The 27431-nt window shown below is 40.5% G+C and overlaps 1 protein-coding gene and 1 non-coding gene across 2 annotated transcripts in view; one reads left to right on the top strand and one right to left on the bottom strand.

Annotated features, from left to right (window-relative positions):
* Window positions 1–4797: 4797 nt before the first annotated feature.
* LOC115030657 lies at window positions 4798–4903 on the bottom strand. Its single transcript, XR_003836263.1, has one exon. It is a non-coding gene; the product is annotated as a U6 spliceosomal RNA (small nuclear RNA).
* Window positions 4904–7835: 2932 nt separating this feature from the next.
* Dkk2 (dickkopf WNT signaling pathway inhibitor 2) overlaps window positions 7836–27431 on the top strand; it is a 93244-nt gene continuing 73648 nt past the window's right edge. The window contains exon 1 of the mRNA XM_021158921.1: window positions 7836–8802. Coding sequence (XP_021014580.1) covers window positions 8581–8802 — 222 coding nt within the window. The 5' untranslated portion in view covers window positions 7836–8580. The remainder of the gene's footprint in view (window positions 8803–27431) is intronic.

The raw sequence follows: 27431 nt of genomic DNA on the forward strand, positions 1-27431 counted from the left end.
AGTTAAAATGCTTAATAATTCTATTATGTTTTATAATCATATTTACATAATTTAAGGTATAAAGGGCATTGATTGAAGATTTTGAAAATTTCATTTTCTTCTTAGTGAAATACACAAAATTGATATTGGAGAACAAGGCTGACATAATTTTATCAGCACTGTAAACAGTTGCTACATCATAAGCGATACCATTTGATCTTTTGTACATATAAATCTGCACAAATATTCGCAAAGGAACAACCAACATGCATTTTAGGAATTTTAGTTGAAATCACGGCACCAAGACCTAAACTCAATTTGAACTTCTTGCCCCTCAGAATTCTTGAGAATTTACACTTAATGGTCAAGTGTACATATGTCAACAAATGATGTCACGAGCAGTTTCAGTGAAATCAGATATCCACCATGCTTTCACATATTTAGCACTGCCTTGAACTCATTAAAGGTGCTGTGGTTCCAAGCGACTATTAATTTACTCAGTAAATCGAATAAATCAAATTAAATAAATGGACAAATTAAGTTAGTAACAAAATGACTTGCTGATTGCTCGACCACTGTTTCTGATTGCTGCCCCTCTTTTGCTTTGATCTGTGATGATTTCATCTTTGTATCGGGCACTGCTGTTTCAGTTGTTTCCATCTCTCATTAACTAGGTACTCTTTAAACAATGCAGAAATGACCTTATCTTCTTAGCAAATAGCTTTCATTATTTGATTTCTTTTTCAAGGCCCAGTGGAATCTTAAAACCACACTTAGCCTCTGCTGGTTACATTCAAATTGAGCCATATGTCACATCCAGAAGGAATTTAAAGATGTTAACATCAACACTGTTCTTGAGGTCAAATGGCAATAGCTAGACATTTAAATAACATGGGTCAATAGGCATGGAACAGAGCTTCCCATTACATGGAAGAACTTGGGTAGACTGCTGTATGCACTTTGTAAGGAGATGTTAGTTTTTCCCAAGTGCTTTGATATGTACCACATTTAGAATTCCATCTACTGTGGCCTGAGTTGTGTTGTCTTCTCCTGAAATTAACACCTTAAGGTCCTAATCCTCAGTATGTAGCCAGACTTGCAACAAGGCCACTGAAGAGGTAATTAAAATGAGAGGTGTCTTTAAAGAGGACCCAAGTCAATGTAACGGGTGTGTCACTGTGTCCTAAAACCTAAAGCTGTTGATCTGGGTCTTTAAGTGCTAACTTCTAGCATAGGGAAGGAATGAAAGTGTGTTGTTTCAGGCACCAGAACTGTGTTACGGTCATCCTAGTAAGCTAATCCAGAGGCTTGGAACTAAAGGTCTTGCCTTGCTGTGTATGATCAGCTTGCTCTACGAGTTTTCCAATGCATTTGCTATTTACTTAGACATGTGGAGCTTTCAGACTCCATTTCCAAGGGAGGAACCTTATTTTTCTCAGAAGCATCCATGTTGGGATGGCTACAAGTCCACAAAGGAAGCAGTTAGTATTCCCTGGTTAGGTTTCCAGGCTTTGTGTGCATTCCCACCAGGGCTGTACCCTTTGCTCAGTGCTATTTAACATTGGCTTATACACTCATTGTTTTTAGGTATAAACTATGGGACATAAGTAAGAGAAAATGTATGTCGGGTGTTTCACAACCTTGGCGCACTCAATGGAAAGCAGTTAAGAAATGTCATCATTATTGTTTTTAGTATTATGCAGCCTTAGTCAGTTACCAATAAAATTTTGCAGACTAATTAATGTTATCTTGACCATCACATTCCAAACCAGTTTGAGCTTCAGTGTTGATCATATATATTTTTAAAGTTTGAAACGCTGCGATCTATGTTAAGATGACCATTCAAAGAGAAATTAAATCCAGTTTATATTTTCTGTTACCAAACCCAGTTATACTTTAAATACAGATACTGACTCACAACTCGGGAGGTTTCTTAGTTTTGAAGATAATCTCATTGTTTTTCCATTTGTACTACAATATATTTTATGTGTGGTATGAATGTGGCCAAGGATTTTCTGTTTTTATTAGTCATATGTTAGATTACTGACCAGTAAGCAACATATTATACCATGACTGGATCAACTATACTGCTTCCCTCCCTCCCTCCCTCCCTCCCTCCCTCCCTCCCTCCCTTCCTTCCTTCCTTCCTTCCTTCCTTCCTTCCTTCCTTCCTGCCTTCCTTCCTTCCTCCCTCCCTCCCTCCCTCCCTCCCTCCCTTCTTTCCTCCCTTCCTTCCTTCCTTCCTTCCTTCCTTCCTTCCTTCCTTCCTTTTTTCCTTCCTTCCTTCCTTCCTTCCTTCCTTCCTTCCTTCCCTCCCTCCCTCCCTCCCTCCCTCCCTCCCTTCCTATCCTTCCTTCCTCTTTTTGTATTTCTTTCTACAAATGACCAAATAATTTCTGACAGAACAAATTTTCAGTTTGAATAGTTTTCCTATTTGAGTAATGTAATGTTTGGAAACATCTTTAATAATAAGAGGGCAGAGAACAATCCATCTTTCTGTTGTCTGGTTGAGTTTGGAGAATTTTGCATATTCACTGTGGTCCCCAGACCTGAGCCATCAACAGTTTCCAACTAAAGCCCCCCCCCACCACAAAACAAACACAGTCCTCCTCCTCCTCAAAAAAAGTATTTAAAACCAAGTCTTGCTGCTTCCTCTTTCTTCATACAAGAAAATTATGTTTCTCAGCCAGTCCTACCAGCCTATAAACCCAGTTATTTGAAAGGCAGAGGCAGGAGGATCAAATTCAAAGCCTCCCTACAATACAATTTGAAGTCAACCTAAGCAGATTAGGGAGAACCTGTCTCAAAATAAATGGTAGAAAAGTGAGATTGGAGATGCTCTCATTGGCAGAGCACTCACCCGGTGTGCACTAGACCCATGGGTTCAATACTGGTCCAGCACACAAAACAAACAAGCTCCAGGTGTTTTTGTATCATCTCTTTGGAAACCTGGAATTCTAATGAACTGAGTCCAGACATCTCTAGCCCAGATTAGCTAAACGTTATTGTTTTCCAGGACATAAGGTGTGTATGACCAACAGAAAATGTGAATCAAAAGGAGAAATGGAGATTTGAGTTTGTGGAGGTTGTTTCTGATTCCAACCCCACTTATGGTCGCTTCCATGCACAAGAGCCAATACAAATTTATCTACTTCAGTCTTAGAATGTATGATTTAGGTTTTTAGAAAGCCTTATGTTTAGACTACAAAGAAACTAACTATGTAGCAATTTTCTTCATTTGGATTCAGAGAAAACACTGGGAAGATGACTGATAAATCAAGGTTCAAGAAAATCAGACATTGGGCCAGACAGTTGTATCTTTGATTGTTTCATTGTGAGATCCCCTCATCCATTTCACTTGTACATGTGTGTGGCAAGCCTGGGTCAATGACTTGCACGTATGTGATGAGGTCTTTTGTATTAGCTCATCATAGATGAAGGCAGGACACAGTCAATCGTGTAAGCTAAGGCAAACATCACATATGAGATGCACATTTTTGTCCTCATATCTAAATTTATTCCTCAAAATATTCGTGCTCATTTATATCTGTTAAAATAAATTTAAACACAGTTGATAGAAACACATGTTGTTCCTTAGGCAGGATGAGTAGCTTCAAATTCCTATGTGTTAAGAACCAAATTGTGAGGATCACGGGGTAACAGGATAGAGTAGTATTCAGGTTCACTATGCACAAAGCAAACTCATAGCCATACTTTCCAGATCCTTAATAACCACTAAGGTTCATCTATGTCACAAAGGTCTTGGAAGTCCGACATGCATACAGAAGATGATTTGGAATCCTGTGGAGTCTGGCATTGTATCCTCGATTCCCAAGTCGACCAAGATATAACACTTTATTTTTAGCCACCATTACTGGGGACATTTGTGTCCAAACGCAAATGTGGAGGCACATATTGTATGCTGTATGTATGAGCATCTCCAGGGGATGTATTTAATCATCTTTATTTCTACAATTGCCTGAAAGCTTGGAAGTTGTAGCTAACCTAGAAGAGACTGAATTCAGAGATTTGAAAAATTCAGCAGTGGGAGAGAAGAGAAAAGGGCTTGGGATAGCTACTCCTGGTGGGCTGGAGGTGGATGTCTGTGAGCCAAGAGTTTGACAGTGGGATGTAAGCTTCATCAAAGCCACTGTCTCTATCCACTCACTTCTGTTCACAGGGTCCCACACTTACTAACTGTGCAGCAATTACAGGAGATACTAATCCAGGAGGCATGATGATGGAGTGAATTAGTAAGGAGCTGTAAATGAGAATAAAAAGGGTAAATCCGGTTTTAGGGTTAAGTATTAGAAGGAAATCTAGTTTTGAAACAACTGCTGAGAAAGTGGTTTCTTTTTAATGGGGTCAAAATGGCCCAGAGCTAGAGGAAGAGAGAGGGGAGGGAATGTCCAGCCAAAGAACGAAGTGTCCACACTTCCTTCTGAACAGAAGAGATTTGACTTGACTTATGCACAATCTTCTTTTTATGCATTTGTTCTCTAATTATGTTATTGCCAGAGATCTAGAAACCAATCCTCCCAAGTAAAATACGATGGTGCATCTTCCTGTTTAAGTAAGCACACAAGGAGGAAACGTGTGGGCTCATGATGGCAGCCCAAGGCATGTGATTATTCAGTTATTGATTTTGTATCTCCTTATATGTTTACTATATGTGACTATCAAATAACTGTATAGATAATATTTGGGTTATCAATGAAAACAGTTCACTCCCTTTTTAGTCTAAGATGTGGTTGTTTATATTTAATTGTTTGATCCCATACATTTGATTTTGCTTAAAGCATGAGGATATTTTTTTATATAAATATGGAACGCTTCACGAATTTGTGTGTCATCCTTGTGCAGGGACCATGCTAATCTTCTCTGTATCGTTCCAATTTTGTATATGTACTGCCGAAGCGATCACGAGGATATTTTTAAAAGAAAATTTTATGTGAATATTTTTCTTTTGAGGCAGAGTCTCACTGTATATCCTTGGCAGGCCTGGAATTCACAGCGATCACCTACCTCTGTTTCCTGAGTGCTTGTGCTACCATGCCTAGTGTGAACTTGAATGCCTAGTGTAAACTATATGTTTAATTTATTCATGGAGTTTGTACAGTTCTGTGTTGGCTTCAAAAAGATTCCTTATTATGGCCCTCATGGATTTTTACAGTAAGTACATTGTGATTGAAATTAATTTTCTGATCATATTGCATTCAGGTGGCATGTGTGTGTGTGTGTGTGTGTGTGTGTGTGTGTGTGTGTGTGTGCATATATATCTAAATACATTTTGACTCTTCTTTTGCTTAAAATACTTGTCAGGGGTGGGTCAGCTAATAAAAGAACCTTTTGTGTAAGTCTGATGACTAGTCCAAATCACTGTAGACTGAGTCAACTCCATAACAATCCCCTCTGACCTCTTCATGGGCCATACCAGACACACACCTCTCATACATGCACTAATAAGAAATCAAAGTTGCAAAAATAGTAAGATATTCTTTAAAATATCCAAATTAGCACATTTCTAACTTAATTTCCTGAATTTTTGTAATGTTTCTGATTGATAAATCAAGTCTAAACAAAAGCAAAAGACACTATCTTTAAAGACTAAGAGCTTATTCACAACATACAGAACCCGCGCCCCTCTCCCCGTGTTCCATTAGAACCTTGCTTATCCTTAAACCATACAAATTTGTTCTTGAGTTGACACAGGCACACACACCTTTTGTTGCCTAAAATTATATATCCATGCATGTTATTTATCATTGTAAAGACATTTGCCACGAGATTTCCCCTGTAGGCAATGTTGGATGTTTATTTCATTATCATTTGCTCTAGACACGATGTGATTTAGCAAATGTCTAGGGTTTGTTTATCATGATGTATGGAGACTTTGTGCCTATTGTTACAGTAATGTCCTACTCTTCCTTGCACCCAGCCCTTGATAACTGCCATCCTCATTATCTTAGATTTGTAGGACTGGCACATGTCACAGGAGTCTGTTCTCCAAGAGTCACCCATGTTATTCTTATGCATTTAAAAAGTGAAACAAGAGCGATGGCAGTTGTCTGGAATTTCAGCACTAAGGAGGAGGAGGAGGAGATAGAAGAGGCAAGGGGAAGGGAAAGGGGTGGAGACAGGAGGATTACTAGCTTGGAGCTAGTTTGGGCAATGTAACTAGTACATGCCCTCAAGAATAAATCAAAAAGTAAATCAATCGATCAATCAATCAATCAATAATCAATCAGCACATTTGTTTTACTTTAAGGCCAAACTGGAGAAAATGTGTTTTTATTTTCTAGTTGATTGTGTATTTTTAAAAAACTCAAGGCATTGTGTACATTGTGTATATGAAAATTTCTGGACAGGCTGACTCACAGGTCAGGAAAGTAAATAACCGACTCTGCCCAGGACCTCCCAGCTCTTGATGCACACCTTAAGTCTTGGCGTGTTTGGTGGAAAATATTAACGTCCTTAACCTTCCCCTTAGCGACATGTTAAATTAGAGTCCTGGACAGGTTGGTATATGCCAGAATCAGGTGTGAAAGAGGAGACTTAAACCTCAAAATTCTAGAGTGTGCTACTGGAGTCAGTTCATCACAGCGGACGACCCCTGTCTGACTCTATTTTGGCTCAAGGACACTGCTAGGGATTGCATGACTGAACTGCTAAAGACGCACGCAGCAACCTTTGCTCCTGGTCTCCTGGGTGACCAAACCTCTCCTAACCCAAAGCTTGCTGGCAAAGCTTGTCTCCTGCAGTGTTTGTGTTCCTGGCTGATTGCTGCTACTGGCGCCCCCAAGTGCTGCAAGCCAGTCAGCGCGTCCGAGTGGTTCGCTCGGTGGCCCTCTGCCTCTGTGGAAGAGTGTAGAGAACTCCGAGCCTCAAAGACTGACTTGAAAGGCTATCAAAGGCCTCTGGGCGGGGGAGGGGTGGGGGTGGGGGTGGGGGTGGGGGAACGAGCAGGGCAGCGCTCAAGAGGCAGGACCAGAAGTTTCTGGCCCACTTCACCACCCACCCGGTTCCCCATTAGGCTTTTGGGATTTCCTCTTTGCCGAGGACGCGTTGGCACCCTAAAAGTGCCTCATCAAGCCTTGAGGTAGCACAAGTCGGGTCATTTTCCCCTTCCTCACTCCTTGTTTGGATTTAAGTGTACTGTGTATATGGGGTTGGGTGAGGGATGCGGAAAACAGAAAGATTCAAGCACTTCAACGGGGAAGAATGGTCCCTTATTCCCCCTACTCTTTCTTTGGTCCTTTCGCCCCTCTTCCTTTAGCCCTCTTGCCTCCCCCTTTGTTCATCCCCCCCCCCCATTCGAAGCGGAACCCCATAAAGCACCTACAGCTGGACAACCTCACACAGCACTTTAACCGAGAGGCTCGGGCTAAAATCTAAGTAGGCTGTACACACTCCACCAAGTTAACTTGCAGATGTTCTCCAGAGCTTTTCCAGCGCTCCTAGCTGGAGGCTGAAGCTGGGTGGGAGAACTAAGAAGCCATGGTTGGTGACAGTCACCACAAATGGGGACAACTTTTCCTCTTCATTTCTGCCTGTTTCCAAACTCCCAATCACTCTCGGAGCTGGAAGAGCTTTCGGCCAGGAAGAGCTTTCCCGTGTTCTTCTGGAGGCGAACCCCCAAGTTTTTAGATGTAGAATGAAGGAGGGATGGGAAGGTAGGAAAGGTGAGAGGCAGGAGAGACAGCCTCAGAAAGAGCGCCTGCTGGGGGAAGGGGAGGCAAGCGGGAGCGTGGGGTGGGGGAGAGAAACGTTTTCACTCTTTGTCACTCTTGAATTGGGGGCGGAGGAAAACCCACTGAGGAAAGCTATAAAAAGCTAAGAGGGCGGGGGAGAGCAGCAAGAGAGCTCTGGCCCTCCGCGCAGCGCATCACTGCTTCGCTGGCAGGGCTTAGTGGCCCCATGTGAACCAAGGGACAACTCCTAACCGCACCAGTGGGAGTGCGCTTGCTGGGACCTCCGCTCGCCTCAGCTCTCCAGAGTCCGGTGGAGGGGGTGGGGGAGACTCTGATCACCAGTCACAAAGCCTGCGGACCTGGAAAAGAGGGACTTGAGTGGTGCAAAGGTTGAGAGCTAAAGCACAGGAGAGAACAGAGGAGCAACTGAAGCCGGGGGAAACAAGAAAAAAGAAAGGAAGAAAAAGAAAAAGAAGCAACAGCTGGGGAGAAGAGCCCTGTGCGTGGTTAAGGGAGGATTCCATCATCGCGGAAAATCGGGCAAAAGCTCAAAGGTGCTGAACACCAAGCGAAGTCGGCAGGGCGATCTGCAGGGCTGGGTCTAACAGCACCTTGGGTCACGCCTCCTTGGCGAGAAGGCGTCTGGCCTTTGATTGCTTCCAGGGACTGCAGAACTTCCTGCCCGTCAGAGGAGCGGGTCTCGCTGGGGTCGCGTTTGCTCCAGGCTTGAGGCTTGAGACTGAGTTCTTAAGAGTCCCGAGTGTCTGATCCAGGAAGGGTTGGGGGAACTGTGTCTGTAAGGAGCCCACGCGCCCCACGTGAGGGGTTGAGTGTCGGCGGGCGTCCTCACTCTCCTGGCATTCCCATCTTTTCAGGGCTCCACCCAACTCTGGGAACCCCTTACCCGGAGATGGCCGCGCTGATGCGGGTCAAGGATTCATCCCGCTGCCTTCTCCTACTGGCCGCGGTGCTGATGGTGGAGAGCTCACAGCTAGGCAGCTCGCGGGCCAAACTCAACTCCATCAAGTCCTCTCTAGGAGGGGAGACTCCTGCTCAGTCAGCCAACCGATCTGCAGGCATGAACCAAGGACTGGCTTTCGGCGGCAGTAAGAAGGGCAAAAGCCTGGGGCAGGTAGGAAACCCCCCCAAACACACTCTTCAGCCAGGAGAGGTAGGGATCAGAGCTTTTGCATCTGCAGTTTGCCTTTGAGCCCTGCAAAAGTCAAAGCCTTTGCCCAAGCCAGGTGTGGCGCTTCTGGCTATTTGGGAGGGGGGTTGCTGAAGCTGGGTCTGCAGGGATACCAGGACCTGGGTGTTTTGCTGGTCGCTGGGATGCTGGTTTACAGCGGGAGGTTTAGAGTTCTGTCTCATCTTTGTGTTGAGACATGAGTACTTTTTAAGATCTAGTGCGTTTCTTTGGCAAAGGGGCCAGAATGGTCCTTCCATTCAACAGGAGGATGCAATGGATGTGAACAGGAGCTGACATAGCAACTGGGATGTGCTAGCCTTGATTCTAAGTGTTCACTTATTTAATCTTCACAACTCTGGAAGATAGGACCTGTTGTTGACTTCAAATGAAAAGTTTGTGTATGCTCCAAACTCATAACTGGTATAAGTGACAGCGCGGAATGTCACAGTGCGGTGAAAATTTGGATCTCAGGCACCCAAAACATTTTACAATTGCGAGAAGGGGATTTGCTCTCTTTTGCACTATCTTTCTCTGCCAAACTCTTAGCACTGGCAGGCAAGATCCGCAGTAGACTCGCATTTCTCACTCAAATAGAACTGCGAATAAATCAATTGGCAGGAAGAAAATAATGAGGTGATGATGACAGTTTCTTAAGTGCCTGCAAAGCAGCAGGGATACCAAAGCCGATTTTGAGAGAGGGTATTTCCCACGGGCGTCTTGATGTCGGTCACATAGGCAGATAGATGGACGGTCTTTTACAAAGGGTTACACAGACACCCAGAGCGGACTGAAGCAAAGCGCGCGCGCACTGGGTACCAAGTGTGGTCCATGCGCGGTGGCCAGAAGAGGGGGCTCTGTGGGCACTGGGAACCACCGCAGCTCCACCTTCCACTTCTTTTGTGGGAAGCCCAAATCGAAAACCAGTTTGCCAAAACAGCACATACACCTCTCACACGTGTCAACTACAGACAGAGTTCCATGCTCCGAAGATGCAGTTTCTGGTTCGCTCAGAGTTGAGGCTGCCTCCGCTTTCAGCACGCTGTCGTCAGCTATAGCTAGCTGCCCACAGCCCGGGAGGCAGAGGGAAGGCTGGCAGAGAAGGCTGGACAGCCAGAGAAGACTCAGGCCTGAGCCTGGCCCCCTACTGCCCTCTCATGGCCTGAGTGCCTGGTGTGTGTGTGTGTGTGTGTGTGTGTGTGTGTGTGCGCGCGCGCGCGCGCGCGCTTGTTCGCTGCTTTTGCAATTTGAAAATGCTTCCCAGTGTTTTGAAACATCAAAAATGTCAACTATTCTTTTAAAGGACTGCAAAGGCTTCAATCCCAGGACTTTAAAAGAGTTAAAGGAAAATAAGAAACTATACATATGTGTACACGTGTACATATACACACACATACATATACATAGATACATACATACATACATACAGAATTTTTGCATATTCTACCTCTCTCACACACCTCCACACCAACATAGCCACCTATCTTAACATTTCTTTTTCCGTGGGAGACACCCAAACATTTTCAAGAGCAATTAACCTAACCTTCTCTTTGAGGTCCATCAGGAGCTGGGGCCCTCAGCTGACAGGACATTTTCAGATAATCTACCGCAGCGCGCTCACTTCTCACTTCATGTTCTTAGTTACAGAGAGCTGTAGTTCTCCTAAGGACAGAGAATCAACAGCCTCTCCAAGCTCCTCTCTGTCTAATCAGTGCATATTCCTGGACTTTCTGCAACATGCCCTTACTTCTGGCCTCACCAAGAGCCCTTATTCCTAAAGTTCTTCTGTCAAGCCACTAGCAGCCAGGAGGGCTTTCCTGAGTGGACTAAAGAACTTATCTCCAAATTTAACTTACCTTTAATGTTTTGCTAACACACCTTTAGACAGATAGCCATGGATTATCTTTGCCGTCCCTCGTCCCTCAAAAACCTCCTTAATTATGTTGTGTGTATGTGGTTTTTTAAGAGTTTGCAACTTAGTCACTTCATCTCCTCAAATTGAATATGTAAATATTTACTTTACAAGTAAGTTGAATTCATGATATGCCCACAGAACTTAGCATTTCATTATAGGTGTTTAACTGTAATTAAGATATTCTTAAAATGTTGGTTTGTGAGAAAGTCTAATACTTTGGAATTACGAATAAGCAAAACAAAATCTCATGGTGAGAGTCGGGAAGACAGTGGGTATCTAGGAGGACTACATTGTATCTATTCTGTCTTCTCACTGGTAGTTTCCTTTAAAGCATATGCTCTCATGAAAACAAGGTGGTTCTTTGAAGAAGAGAAATTAAATATTTGAACACTTATTATTCTACCTTCTTTATTCTACTGGCTACATGGTCTCCAAAAGTCTTAATATTCACAAATATGTGTGAGTTAGGAAATCCACCCATGAGAAATGATGATGCTGGTTCACTCCTTTTAGCGAGCAAGAGAGAGCAAGCGGGCTAGCATGCACGAGAGAGAGAGAGAGAGAGAGAGAGAGAGAGAGAGAGAGAGAGAGAGAGAGAGATCTAGAACAGCCTTGTTGGTGCCCAGAATTTCAGTTGAGAGGACTGAAAGCCAAGTGCCAATTGATGAAAGCAGCTGTTTATATAGTACCACCCAAGGTCTAAGAAGTTTAGCTCTGTCCACCGCTCTCAGTTGTGAATGATGACTTTAAAATATCTGTTTTAAAGACCCAGAGGGGGGAAGTCTCCGGGACACTATCTTCCATCCCATCGGGAGATAAGAAACATAGTCTTTGATCTTCGTTTTAGTAAAATGAAATTTAACACCTATCTATTTAAAACTTTCAGAATAGGGAGCTGAAATACAAATTTTATTGCTGTTGTAGAATATTTTTTTGGAAGAAATTTGATTATCCATTGATCCACAAAAATGAAATTAAGACTCTAAGCTCCAGGGTTTCCAGAATTGGTTGCAGTTTGATTTCAGGGAAGGGAAGCATTCTTAATTTATAGGTTCTTCCTGTTCTGTAGAAAAGGTGAGTTTGTCATAAATTACTCCTAGAAAACACGCCCTGGTGTTTTCAGAAGGAACAAGTGAGCAGCATTGAGAGAAAACACATTGCTGACCAGAGATGTAGGGGACTACTGTGGCTCATGGTGGAAACTGGCATAGAAAATACTTAGATTTCCTTTCAAAGACACCATGAAAAGTTATAGTGGGAACTGACCAAGAAAACAGAGGGTAGTATATACAGGCAGTTGGTATGAAATTAATTAGGAAAAGTTTTTTTTATTTAAATGAGCTATTATATTCTTTCAAGTTAACTTTCATTTCTGGCATTGCTAATGGGTTTCTAAAAATTGTGCTTGTATATGTGTACAGTATAAATCAAGTCCCACAACTGACACATATTTATGATATATATGTACTTCACTTCCTAAGAGGAGTATTTCACATGTTTGAAACCAAAAGTAATTTTAAATACTATCTTCAAAATCGTGGGAAGATATATATATATATATCGTGGGAAGATATATATATATATATCGTGGGAAGATATATATATATATATCGTGGGAAGATATATATATATATATATATATATATATATATATATTTCTTTTCGCCGTTTTGCTCCGTAGCATCTCTAGAGTTTTGTATATTGAATGTTATGGGCCACCTTCAAAACAAACTTAAGGTTATACCAAAGCAATTAGATAATCATTTTCACCTTTATAGCCCACAGTGTTTTTTGTACTAGTGAAGAATCTTCTAGGTTTGTGTTTCTAAGAGTTTCTGTTCTTTGTATCACATTTGGTCTCCCTAATGCTGTGTTGAACTTGAATGCAAGCTATACAAATTTCAAATACTTCTAAAATTTATAGGTAGAGAGAGCAGTGACAGATAGCTATATTTAAGATGCTGACAAGCTACTTGGGTCATGCCTGTGAACAGGATCTCCAGCTAGTTTAATATAATCCCGAATCTTTAACTTTCTAATACAGTTTGGTTACTTGAAGGACGGTTGCTTGGGATGTTCGTGTTTTGAGAAAAGAATTATTGAAATTCACTGAACTTAGAACTCAAGGGACCTGTTTAGAGACCGCTAATATTAGTAGATTTCAGTTTTCTTAATAAAAATGTTCTATCCCCTACACCACCTCTGGTTAGCAATGTGTTTTCTCTCAGTGCTCGCTTGCTCGCTCTTTCAGAAAACGTAAGGACACATTTTCTAAGAGTAATTTGCAATTTCTATCCGTTCCTGTGAAAAATTCCCAAAACCACCCAGTAAAATAAATTATTCTGCCCTTTTTTTTCTTGCAGCGGCTAGTCTTGCTTTCTGAAATTATTCAAGATTTATTTTAACCTTAGCCCAACGTCTCCTTGCTAAGACGTAAATAACCGGCCAATGCTTTTTGAATATCCCAAAACAAGTGTGTCATTTTATAGTTACGTTTTTTTTTTTTTTAAAAAAAACAGTTGAGAATATTTGAAAACCATCTACATTTATATTCCATTGCTTTCATGGTCAGTTCTACGGAGCGAACCGCTGACACAAGTGCAAGCTTACCACGACTAGCAGGAGAAGCATTTTAAGGATGCTCTAATATACGTATCCATCATTTTATTTTTGTGCTAGACCAGAGAGAGAAAGAGGATAAGGTGACTTAAATTTACTCCAGCTGTGACTCTGACTGAATGTAGATTTTTTTTTATTATTATTATTCTCTTGGATACAAATTTCTACCCTGTTTCCCCCCCCTTTCCAAATCTATGTTTAAAGTTACAACGATGTCATAGAGGGTAATGCTATATTCCATTTCAGAGCAATATTTTCCCTGACTCTTTATGCATGTGACCATTTACAGTGTACGTTAAAAGCATCCATGAAGTTCTAGAAGATATTTGTAATAGTTAGCATACTTATCATTTAAAAGCCCTGTTATGGGTAGTTATTCTTTAATATAAAGGTAATATCAAGGTGAATTACAATATTATTTCTCCCTGAAAATGTATTAAAGTTGATTTGCCTCACTATATTCTAGATGCTTACATTCTTGTATAAAAAAGAGATAAGCCCGCCTCACCTTATTTATCTGATCATTGATAAGATTTCTGTCGTATATTGCCAGCATGAGCCCCTTAGTCATTTTTATTAACTTTTTTCATATATTTTAATTATATTCTTTACCTTTCTCCAATTTCTGCAAGGTTCTCCCAAGTTCCTACCCAGAAACTTGGTGTTCTTTCTCTCTCTCAATGCTATCCTAAGATAAAAAAAATCTGAAAATTCAAACAAACTGAAACAAAGAATCAAAAATAAGATTAGTAATAATCAACAGATTGATTTTTGAATTCTTTGTCATTGAACTTTAATGTTGCATAGTGAGATTTAATATAGAATGCATAACAAACTTTAGCACTAATATTACAGGTAAGTAATCAGTGGGTTCTCCTTTTTTCTATCCATGTTTCTGTTCACTGCATCTGGAGCGGGACATCACATTTTCCTTAATTGTTCATTTTAGTATAACAAATCTAAACCATTCTCAGAAACAAAGAGGTCAGTTGATACAAAATTTAGGAAGGTCTCTCTTATTTTTTGTTTTTAAAAAAATAGGAACATCTGTCCACAGGATGAAAAAGTCACCATCCAAATATTTAAGATAATGGCTTCTCAATGAGTGTCTCATGATGACAACCTTGGGTCACTGCCTACACTGGCTCCAAGTTAATAACAGGGAGGTCATGACTAACACCAGTATCTAGTCAGAACCCTTCTTGAGAGTTAACACCATGAATTACTTTCTGGATACTGGTAGATTGAATCAGAGAGCTCTTTAAGATTGCTGATTTTAATCTGATATTGAAATGATTGTTCCATTAATTAAGAAATTCGCTTGACCTGTACCACTATTCTACAACCACTGAAAAGCTGATGATTCTTGTAAGATGTTAGAATTAGTTTTTATCTATATGTGAACTACTAGTTCGAAATGCAGAGATCAAATCAGGAAGAACTCATGAAAGCAGTACATGTTAAGAGATTACTAGCTAACCTGTTCATGTAGTAAGACAGAGGGACCCATATAAATCAATTATTCTTTCAAATATTTAGCAGCATCTAATTTAATTAATTGTTGATATATTATAATTTAGGACGCATAATAGTCTAAGTGCAAGTATCTCAAATTTATACATTAAATACCCCTATATATAAGGCCTATATAAAACAAAAATTTTAAAAATGAATGAGTGGTTAATTATATTAAATGATAAGGTGAATCAAAGCTTCACAGTGAGGGAAAGATGAACTTTCAATATTCTGACTTACTGTGTGGATAAGACAAAGCATATATCCTTTCTCCAGGAGGCAAGAATAACTAATTATGATCAAATGAATGACTTCCTTTAACAAGCTTGCAAGCACTTCAAGCATATATTAAATGTTACAAAGTGGTACTATTGATTAACCATCCACTTTGTGTCAGACATGACTCCTAGCCCTCCACTGCTTTAACTCTTTTGATCCTATAGACAGCTTGTGAAACTCACCTTAATTCCCCTAGTTTTCTAAACAATGAAGTATTTGTGAAGAACATGTGAAGAAAACATGGCTTGCAGTTAAGAGTTGCTGGTGCCACCGGGCAGTGGTGGCACATGCCTTTAATCCCAGCACTTGGGAGATAGAGGCAGGTGGATTTCTGAGTTCAAGGCCAGCCTTGTCTACAGAGTGAGTTCCAGGACAGCCAGGGCTACACAGAGAAACCCTGTCTTGACAAACAAAACAAAACAAAACAAAACAAAACAAAACAAAACAAAACAAAACAAAACAAAACAAAACAAAACAAAAACCAAAACAACCCAAAACAAAACAAAAACAAAACCCAGTTGTTGATGCCTTTCTAGAGACTAGAGATTTCTGCCTAAGACCCAAGTCAAGTGGTTCACATTTGGTTTCAGCATCAGTTCCAGGGGATCTGGTGCCCTCTTCTGGCCTCTTTAAGTACCTTCATGCAGGGAACACACACACACACACACACACACACACACACACACACAGATACACACACACACAGCATTAATTTTCCTGAGCTGGAGAGTTTATGAGTCATAAAGTGGTCGGTGCAGAATGCAAAATCCCTGGACTTAGACTCTGATATTTGAGCACCAGGCTCTGATATTAGTATAATACGCATATTCTATATTTAAGAAAAATAGGTAAGTTCTTTTTTTCCTTACATCTTATATACTGTATAGTGATGTAGTTTTGCCCATGGTTGTGTTAGGACATACAACAAAATTAAACCCCCTTTTTCCTGCCAACTGCTACTCTAAGTAACCCAAAGCTTATGATTATAAAGGAAGATGGCACAGCAGTGTTTCTCATCTCTATGTCTAACTGCCTCCCCATTATAGACTTCAGTAGGATGGAAAAATAATGCGCGCGCGCGCACACACACACACACACACACACACACACACACACATGACACATTCACATACCACTACCACTTAATTACAGTGGTGTCATCAGTAAGGTGGGATGTTCTTGAGTTTTGTTTTTTTAATGCAAACAGCATATCCCCTTATACGCATGTCTCAAAATGTGAACACTTCCATGAGACCAGGCCTCTTCCGTGATGTTTCTGCTATGGCATCTTTCACTCTCATAGTATGGAGGAACTGTCTGTATTTAGACTTTTTGTTACTGTTTGTTTATTCCTTGTCTTTCTCTCTTCTAGCTGCTTCTTAGAGCATCAAATGGCCCTACAGTTCCTTAACTGGTTTTGAGTGATAGCTCACCACTGCCCAGCTAAAAATCTTTGGAACTGTCATTTAATGTCTCTAGCTCTTTTAAATTTGTAAAAATCAGCATCAAGATAACAACAACTTCCCAATAACAGTAAATACCATGGATGGCCAGAATGAGAATGACACAGCCTAAAATGTATGAAAAATCTTACAAGCACACCCTCTCAGTTTGCTGACGTCACTACCTCAACCTGTACAGAAACAGGTACAATCAAGTGTCCATACACCAAAGAATGGCCTGTTTAATCCTCCTTAGCAAGTCAGGGAGAAGGGACTAGACCACATGATGTGCATGAAAACATGTATCAAACTCATACAGGGCTGAGAATCACAAAATGAGATCAGTTAAAGAACTTCAATAGTCCCATTTTCTCATTGAATGCTGACATTACAAGTGACGGTACATCATTGCCGTAGTTGGGAAGCTAGCACATTACTGGTCAACTGGAAAAATTATGGAGTGAGTACAGCAGCAAGAATAGCGCAGGCTTCAAGGATACAATCGTAATAAATTGGGGCTTTAATACCCAAGGCAATATTATTTGCTTAACCACAAGAACCAAAGTAATTGAGCGTACTCATGCAGTCTGCTCCAGGAACATTAATCTGATGATGTTTAAAGTTAAGACAATTCCTCAAAAGCAAGACATTCAACTGTGTCTGGGCCCACAGACTGTGCTCAGAATTCAGCACTGGCACACTTCTTTGCATATCAGCTGTCTGTTTGACATGGAGTGATAAACTGGATGTATATAGCATTTCTTCCCCATCCCTCTAGCTTTGATGCTTCACTTTGAATTACTTTTTCGTAATTTACACACATTAGAAGCATTCTAGTAATGTTGAGAATTAATTTCGTCTCACAGAAATGTGCAATACATTTCTTTTTGACAGGGTATGTGAGAAACAATGGTATCGGTTGATAGTGGTTCTATTTGGTTAAGGATGAAATATAAGTCTTCATCCAAGTGGGAAGACAGTTAATTTTCCGTTTCAAATCATTGGAAACTGTAGCCTTCTGCAAATGACGGTTTTCTCTTGCAAACCCTTTAAGAGGGGCTTGACCTGCAGTGTGGTGTTTTAATGAAACTTGGAGTCCTTGTTCCTCAGCAATCATCTTTGCACTCTGTGGCCCATTCTTAACTCCTTATGCTCAGATTTTCTCTCTATCTCTAATGTTGCACTGTTTCTGTTTTATTTATTTCCTATACTGATTATCGACTTCAGCTATCTACCTGTAAATGTGGCACTTCTCACACTTCCGTCCTGTTTATTTCTTTCCTATTCCTTGTTTATGTCTAACATCTACATCACATTTACATCGAACATCAAACTGTCAGGACTCAGGCAAAAAAGCGCCTGGCTTTTCGCAACTCTCAGAAAAGCCTTTGGGTTGATCCAGGCTGTAAGAATTAAGTGTGACAGACCAGAGAGCTTCTCGTATTCTATTCTGTCTCACCACCTTCTGGAGATGAAAGAAAGTTATATAGATACCTACCAAAATAGGTACATTTTTTGTTTTTGTTTTTGTTTTGTTTTGTTTTGTTTTGTTTTAAATCTCTGCCAATTTGAAATCTTGGGACTTGAATTTTTTAACTTTGTTATGTGGTGCATATGGTATTAATGTCTCTTATGTTTGGTTAAAATGAACACATAGCAATAATTTATGCTTATAAAGTGTTATATGTTGTAAATTGCACAAAATATTTTAAATACCTAACATATTATTTATGCTCTTTAGCTTGAACTAGGTAGTAAAGGATTCGTATTATTTTTGCTATATTCTAAAAGATCAGCTGTTAAGTTCAATGTAAAGACTCTTTTAACTATCGAGGCTTAAGAACTGCTTGAATATTTGATAACCAAATAAGATCATTCTTACCTGCATAACAGTTGTTAATATTGATGTGTGTGCATATGTATGTATGTATGCACATATATATATTAACATCTACAAATTCAAATGCTTCAAGAACTCATAAAAGAGACTACATTAATACCAACGAGGCACATTGTTAATGATTCAGTTTTACTTCTTCATCTTATATTTGAGGGAGTGAGGTCGAGAATATTCTCAAAACAAGAGCAGTGCTGCACAGATAGTACCCAAGGTAAAAGAATTCTCCCTAGGACTTAGCTCCACCAACCCTAACACGAGCCCTTCAAATAACTCAAAGCCATGTTTTCAGTAAACCCTATGTCAGCTGAGCTCTGTGTAAGAATTAAATTCATCGTCTTGAGTTGATTAAAGAAAAAAAAAACTGATGGGAGATAAATTGTGTGTAGTTCTTTTAGCCGCTGGAAATCTGTGCATGTTCAGATGTGTTATCAAAGATTACAGCACTGTGATGACAACTGTATCCGTGGGTTCTAAACAAAATTAATGAAGGGAAATGGCTGTGACTGTGTTGTCCTTGCTACTTTCCCAGGCCTGACACTTCAGTGATGTGATTAGCAAGGGGCCTGGCTGAGGCTGTGCTGCCATGGCAGGCATCTCAAAGGAAGGGAGGAAGATGGAGCTGCAGAGGATGCAGATTGCTTGACCTTGGTCCAAGCCTCACTAGGACAGGGGCCAATGGCTTTAAGACTTTTCTGCCAAAGTAAGAAACCTATTTCACATTGTGATCTAGCATGGCCTTCTCCTGTCACGCTCCCCAACAATGTTGCAAGTATAAATTCTATTATGATTGGCAACAGAGCACATTTTAAAATTTCCGTTCTTTCCTTGTCTGCCCTATTTTTATCAGCACCTCTCCTTTTCTTTCTCCTTCTTCTTCATCCACCTCCTTCAGAAATGCTAGTCATTATTGCTTAAACTAGTGATCAAAATGCACAGTTTGAATAACACTGAGCCAATGAACTATTACTAGCTGGGCTCAGCAAAGATCACAGGTACCATTTTTGGCAGTCAACATCATTTTCTGAAGATACCCAGAATCCACCTTGATGGTGTTAGAGACAAAGCCTTGTGAAGAGAAGCCTCCATCTTGTAAACTTGTGCTACTCTCTATGACTCTGCCAGCTGTGGCCTCAAATCACTTCGCTTGAAGACGTGTTTAATCCCTTCTTTTCTAACTACTAGTTGAATGCAAGCAAAACCTGTGGGCCTTTTGAAGTTCCTGGCATCTGCAAGCCCCATATTAGCATCCTTATTTACGTGTATATGTCATCTATATTAGACACTGTTGAGGATGGTTAAAATTTCTATCTTGGACAGCAGGCAAACCTGAGAGAAGATTAGATACCGGCACAATAGACAGAATTAGCCATTTATGTTAGACTCCAAGGCAATCAGTTAGCACCCATTGCTTTTTAATCTGTGCATCGATAGTAATTGTCTGTTATCTCTTTATAAACCAGAAAGTATTGCTTTCTGTGCACTTATAGCATTAAAAGCTGTTTTACTGAAAAAGGTTAAGACCTTTTCATCTTAAATTTATAAATGTCAACTCTGAGTTAGACAATCAACCAACCCAAGAGTAAATTAAGATTCTAAAACCATGACTATAGTTTCCTTGTTGGTAGATTTACACTCTTGCTGTGGAAACAAAGTGTAAGTACAAGAGAGTGAGACTGGAAAATATTTTCAGGTTTCTAATTTTTTACTATTGCCCTTTGGTTTGGGTTTTCTTGATTTATTTTTTTTTAACCTCAGCATTGTAATACTTCTGCAGTTCTGCCAAACACTTATTATTATTGTATCCTGCAAGCGCCTTTGCTTCCTGCCAATACAGTGCTCTGCCCGTGACTGTCAAGAAGAGCCCTGTGGCTTTTCTTCCTGCCACACGTAAGACCTATGATCGAGTGCTCCCCGAGTGCTCCCCGAGTGCTCCCCGAGTGCTCCCCGAGTGCTATATTTTGGACTCATAATAGATCACAAGGTTAGGACTGCATTAAAATCTGGGAAATACTCCCAGCATGCCAAGCTTCATTATTGTGAAACAGCATCAGCTAGCACAGAGGAAAAGTGGGTAGAAAGGGGCTTTTTTTTTTCAAAGTTTTTGAGAGTCTATTAAGCAGGAATGTTCTCTTCAATAGCATAATTAACTGACTATCCATGTTACATTTGCAATAATCTCAGAGTCATAGATACAACAGATGCACATATGAGAATATCAGGGTAAAACATTTCTCAAAAATTGGTATAACTTTTAAAAAATGATATTAATTTATAGGCCGTACCTTCAGAATGATTTTAGTGTTAAAAGGAAATGGAGTAGATCGTAAGGGGACAGGCATGATGACAGTGGACTGTTAGGCTCTGTTCATTCCAAGTCATTGCAAGTTTCATCCCTTCTGTCTCCTGCCAACTCATGATAACTGTGGCTCCCAGAATCTCACTCAGCTGGAATCATAGAATATGCTGCCTTTATGGTTTTTTAAACCTATCGACTCACATTTAAGTTTCTCTAGTGACCTTTCACAGTGTTTTTGTAAGTTAAAAATCGCTCTTCAAAAGAAGTAAACAGTTCTAACTTAGTTTACTCTGAGCATAATTTATGACTGCTGGTTTTCTTGTTAAATGAGAACATGTAATGGCTTTTATATACACGATCATTCTTCAACAAAATAAAGAAAACTTAATGACTGTAATTTACTGGAAATCTATAAAATGAGACTCTACAGTGGTAAAAGGAAATGAAAGCAACACAGGCTGTCTGGTTACTTGTTTAGATCCCCAGGCACAGGTCTATGCATTGATTTTCTCAGGAGTTTTATATGTTTGAAAAGGTGAAAGATGACCTAAAGCAAATATACTCAAAACAAAACACTATTTATTTCTCCAAAACTTGCTTTGCTTATTATACTCCTTACAAAATTAATTACTGTCAATATTCACCTAATTGTTCAACCTAGAAGCAGGCTAGGGTTCTGCCTTCTATTCTCCATTAAGGCAAGTCTTCTCTGATGGCAAGTGCTCCATCTTGTCACTGACCATTTTTGCTGTGTGACTGTCATCTAGTTGCTGCCTAGATTCACAAGAAATCAGTGTCATATAATCAATGTTTTATACTTCTGCAAGATGTCCTCCACACTCTCTCTGAAGTGAGTTTTCTAAATTAAAAATCTGGTTAACCTAGTCTCCATCATCAGGCCATTTCCAGAGCATATATCATCTTATCCGCCCCCCTAATTAGTCCCTCAAATTACCCGGCACCACATGAATGGTGGAACTGGAGTTAAAAGTCAGGCAGTCTTGTGGCTGAGAATGTAGTTCAGTAGCTGAGTGCTTGCCTGTTATATACAGGGTCCTGGGATCAGTCCACAGCACTGCAAAAACTAAGGAAAACAAAATAAAGGCAAGCAGTCTCATCTGAGTCTCTACTGTTTATAGTTACACTGTGCTACCTAGTATACATCAGAGGCCAGAGAAACCAGCTGAAGATCTTCTCTTTGATATACAGGAAAATTCAGATGTAATTAAATTATTTGGGCAAATCAACCAACTTGTTAATTGCTCCCCTTTAAAGTGTATTAGACACTATGATTCCAGCTAACCAGCATTTATTAGACACATATGCGAGGCTGGGTCCTTTGTATATGTAATAATGAAGCCAGTGTAGTATTCTAGAGGAATCTGTTGAAATGTTGAGGCTGAACAGAGGCTCACAGGTCCATGTACTTTGGTAATGGGGCTGGAGAACTGGTAAGTTTTCATCAAGATTTCTAGGGAGGAACACTTAATACCGAGTTTTAGTTATCTTGCTCATTTCAATTATATAAAGCAAAAACTATTATCCTTCCCATTATACATGAATGGCACAGATCTAGATATTAATCACTGTGCAAAAAAAAAATCAAAACAAAAAACCTTCATTAATAGAAAATGAAGCCATTGTCGTCTTGGCAGCCTGCATTGTAGGTGCACCAATGGACAGTCAGAATGACCTGTAGGAATAAGACTGTCTCAAAAAAACAGCCACTAAAATATCTGAATAATGTGAAGAAGGGAGATCTGCCTGTTTTCCAAATATTTCAGCAAGGGTTAAAGTTTGATTGTTTTCCTCTTTGTAAATCTCTTGCTGCTTCCCAAGAAAGTCTGATTCTGATTTTATAATTTACAAAACACGAAAGAGACATCTGTGGGAGGAGGCAGCTTACAAGGAATTAGGAACATGGGAAGATATAACAAAGATGAAGTGTGGAATTAGCTGGAACCTCAGCATGGAGTAATGGAAGAAGCCATGGCAAACAGAGGGTCCAAGATCTCAGCACTGGGAAGTGCAGGGGCAGAATGTGGTGGGCTGAAACACAGTAAAGAAATCAACTTGATTAAAGACATGTTTAAGACTCTGTCACAAATTTTAAGAAGCATGTCCCCATATTATTTCTTTAAATTAATCTCTGTGAAATATCTTTCTTTTGAGGTTAGAATATAGACTTTGTTCTGAAACTGGTCTCAGAAGTAATCCATATGTTTATTTCTTCTTGGCCCTGACCTATGGCTATGACCAATCTCATGCATAGTGATTGGTGTATCACATTCAAAATACTTGGGACATAGTGGCTCTTGTTGTTTGCATACACTCAATGCCCATATGTAATGAGGGTGTAAAAAAATAAAAAGCCCCAGACAAAAACAAACAAACAAAAAACATCATTGTTTCCAAAAACAATTCAAAAAAGTTCCACAAGTTATTCTGAGTCAAGGCAATATTACACTGTAATCCTTTCCATGCCAATTTATCTTAGCACGGAAACCCTCAGTTGGCTTTATAAAATCTTAAATTAAAAAAAAAAATCTCTAGTATTATCTTGTTAAAAATCCTGGGAAGAGTTTTTTATGAGATGCTTCCTACTCCTGAGAGAGTCAGGATGTTCCAGAGTAGGCTCGAAGGATGTTCTCCACCCAAAGCCCACTCTTCCAGAAAGAAATGGCATGAAGAGGCCACACCCAGACTATTCCCTGGAGCCTAGTCTGCATGACACAGGCTACTTCTTGGGTAACCTGATAGTTTAAAAGCACGCATTAAGACAAGAAAACAATGTCAGTAAGAAGGTTTATTTTTATGTAAACATATTAAAATTTCAGAGACTACCTAAAATTGTTAACACTGTAAAAATGTCTTTGCAATTGCTCAAACTAACGCACTGCTTCCAACATACTTTGGACATCCTCATAGACTTCCTTGCTTGCCTATTGGCTCCACTGGTATCTTCTTCAACATGTTTTCAGAAAGAAATATCTTTTAACAAGAAAAATCTTCCTGAAGTGACACTTCCAAGGAGTCCTAGCCACAGCAGCTCCAGGGTATTTTAGTGTCTGCTGGTTGTTAAATGTGCAAGTGGTCCATGCGCGGGTCTTAGGGTGCCATTGCCCACTGATTGATTACAAATTGAATTGGCGTATGCACTGTGCTTCTTCTTGTTAGAAAATGTGAGCTTTCGACACCAAAGAGCAACTATATTTGATGGCCCAGGGCTTACAAAATGAAGGTCAAAAAATATGAAGAAAAAAAAATACTGTAGCTCAACCACACCAGTAATTCTACTTAGGAAAAAAAAAAAGTTCACTTCTGGGAAAGTCAAAGGCTGGCTGGAGAGCATGCTTTAATGGAGGGAGGAGGTAAGTCTGGAGATGTGAAGACTGCTTAAAATATCTTAAGAAAGTGCATGGCCAAAGGTGTGAGCAAAGGACTGACTTCAAATCCATGTTATCGGGTTCACTAAAGCGCCAATAGTAATCATTACAGCAGGCTGAGCTCGGGGATCTGAAGGAGTGGTAGTCTGCAGCTAACATACATGAAAGGGGAAGGAAGAAACCACGGGCAGCTGCTTGTGACTCAAGCACACACAAATCAAATAGAATAAATGCAAACCATAGTAATTGTTTATCCATGCATAAAGCAGCCTGGCATTAAATGTGGTTTCACTAGAAAGATCCTGTATATTTTTAGCAAGACCCTCTATTGCGCACCAGTGCTGTCAGGTATCTGAGAAGTTCCTGGTGTCTTTTTCTAGAAGCTATACATGATTAATATTGGTTGGGTACCTACGTTTTCCCAGGATTTTTCTTTAAATATGGCTTAATCTCTGTGAACTTTAACAGCTTCTGCATGTCCTGCAAAGCACTCACTGTAAATCTGACAGAGGAGAGCAGAAAGGTGCTGTTTCAAAAGTGACCTCGAGGGTGGCACACAAGCTTAGCACGTGGTATCCGTGCTCTTTAGAGACTCAGCCTCAGGGAAGGAATCTTTTCTTTTTCCCGTTAATATATTTAAGATAGCTTTGCCTTCTTAGGTTAAGTGGGGAGACCACTTTGTTTCTCATTTTCGTGACAGTGAAAAAGATTGTTTCCAACATGTTGGAACCTCCATTTGATTTAGAAATTTCAAGAGCCTCATAGAATTTTCCAATTCCAGAACTTTAGAAATTATTGAAGCTTCCATCTTCTATTCCTGCAGACAATTCTAAAATGTATGTATGTTCTAAATCTCCATTAAAATTAGAACAAACAGAACAAAACGGGCCACAAAGGCTAAGTGAAAAAAAAACTTACAATATTTTAAAATACTGTATAATTACTCATAGTTACTGGAGAAGGCAAAGTATTAAATGCTGATGGTTTGTAGGAAATTAACCCTTAAATTCAAAGAAGTCCACTGTTCTAGGGTTAGTGTCCTGTGTGGTGAGAATGCCAGTAAGTATAAGGGATTCTACAGAGACTGGCTTGTCCGCACAGGAAGTGAAGGTGTGGGCCAAAAGTCTTGTTATATGTCTCAAGAGCTCGAGAAGAGAGCGATTCCCTTGCTGGTCTGATTGTTGCAAACCCAGCCCCAGGAACACAGAGCATGTTTGGAATGTGCACATGCTTAGCACCTGGAATTTTCCAAGAGTAGGGTCATACTTCATCCGTCACCAGAGTGAAAAGCCAAATGCCGATTTGAATAAGGACTTCTGAGGCAGCGGTTCTGAAGCTCGCAATATACCCTGCTTGTCATCTCTCAGACATAAGCCTTTAATCCTCTCTTCCTAAAATTGTTTATTTTAAAATGTGAGAAAGTTTAAGGGATGTCACAGCCGAGCTGTGAGCTTTCTCTTTAAAGACTCTCATCCTTCAAACCCATCTTCAGCAACAAACTGGCATTTCATGTGCTGAGCAGATGGCTCAGGCAGTGCTGGCCGGCTCTCGGGTGCAGCTGGGCGGATCTGGCACACAGGTGTCCTGATTTGGACCTTCTTGCGATTCTGACACCACACTTCCATGGGGAAGAATGGCTTGACGACGCTGCTATTTCCCTGGGACAGCAGCTTCACGTCCCTCACCAGAACGGCTTGGACAGACCTAGGTGATGATGTAGCTCTCTGACTTAAAATGGAACATGGACAAAGGGTTTAGATGGTTTGGTCTACGACTCAGGGCCAAGTGTTTGGTTTTGATTTCCTCGTTTATATGCTGTATTGTCCTCCGTGGCTGGCTAACCCTTTCACCTCTCAGAATTTAGGGTGCTTCTCAGAAGGGTGGTGCCGTCCAGCTGAGAGAAACAATACTGCAGTTCTCAAACAAACAAGAGAGCAAGCGAACAGACAAAGCTAAAAATTGCACTGGAATGGGTGGCTTTTGCAATCATGGGTGACGATTGAGCAATCGCATGCCCACGTTGGGAAGTCTTCAAGGGTTTCAAATAAGGCTCATTTTTAAAGGAGGAAAACAGGACAGATTTGGTAAATACTTCAGAGCATTGACTAAAGCTACTGTGAAAGTAAAAGGTTTCCTAAATAGAACAACAAAGAGACAGTCTCCGCTCCTTCTGCATAATCTTTTACATAATCACTCCAGTCTCACCAAAACTATTTCCCAGTGCAGAGCCCAGATGTTTTTGAACTTTGGCTTTTTTTTTTCCGCTCTTTTTTTTTCTTCTTCTTTTGTTATTTAGAAAGCAATATTTAAGAACTTTTTCATTCTTTCCCATCTTTGTAAGAGCTGCTAATAACGAGTATGGCCAAGTAAGAAAAAACACATTGGAGATGCACAGCGGATGTGTGTGTGTGTGAGTGTGAGTGTGTGTGCATGTGCACGTGCGCGTGTTGGGGGTTGGGGGAGGGTAGATCACAACCCAGGCATGCAGACTGTGTTTATGTCCTACCTTGGTTTCTTTCTCTTTCACAAAAACTCAGATCTGAAAAATACACCTCCTGACTTAAACCTACCTGTTTTCATTCAGGTATGCCACCCAGAGTCAAGTGGTCCTCCTTAAACTAACAGAGGCAGATAATCAGCTGCACCTGGAACAGGAGGGCTATCATCTCTTAAGCGCTTGCCTCCTTCCCTTACCATTCTGTAAGGATCTTTTACTGAGGAGTGAGCCTTTTACTCAAAAAGCGTGTGTTGTTGAATAGAACCCTGAGCTTGGCGTTCCTTCTGAACCACATTACAGAGCGTGGCTTTACCTGAAGGGACTACATGGCTCCACTGCACATGAGTAGAGGATGGCCTTGTCTGATATCCATGGGAGGGGAGGCCATTGTTCCTGTGGAGGCTTGATGCCCCAGTGTAGGGGAATGCTAGGGAAGTGAGGCAGGAGTGGATAGGTGGGTGGGGAGCACGCTTACAGAAGCAGGGGGTGGGGTGGGGTGGGGGGGTGGCAGGGATGGGCTAGCGGGTTTAAGGAGGGGAAACCAGGAAGGGGGTAGCATTTGAAATGGAAATAAATAAAATAACCAATAGAAAAATTAAAAAAAAAATAACTTGAATACCAAGGGAAATGGACGCCTCATGAAACAACACAGGCTTGCTCAGAATAAACCAGGAGAAACCCATTTTATGTATCATCCTTGTGATTTAGTGATAATTGGAATTTACC

The sequence above is a fragment of the Mus caroli genome, chromosome 3 (genome assembly GCF_900094665.2).
Source record: "Mus caroli chromosome 3, CAROLI_EIJ_v1.1, whole genome shotgun sequence".
In the NCBI taxonomy this organism is placed as follows: Eukaryota; Metazoa; Chordata; class Mammalia; order Rodentia; family Muridae; genus Mus; species Mus caroli.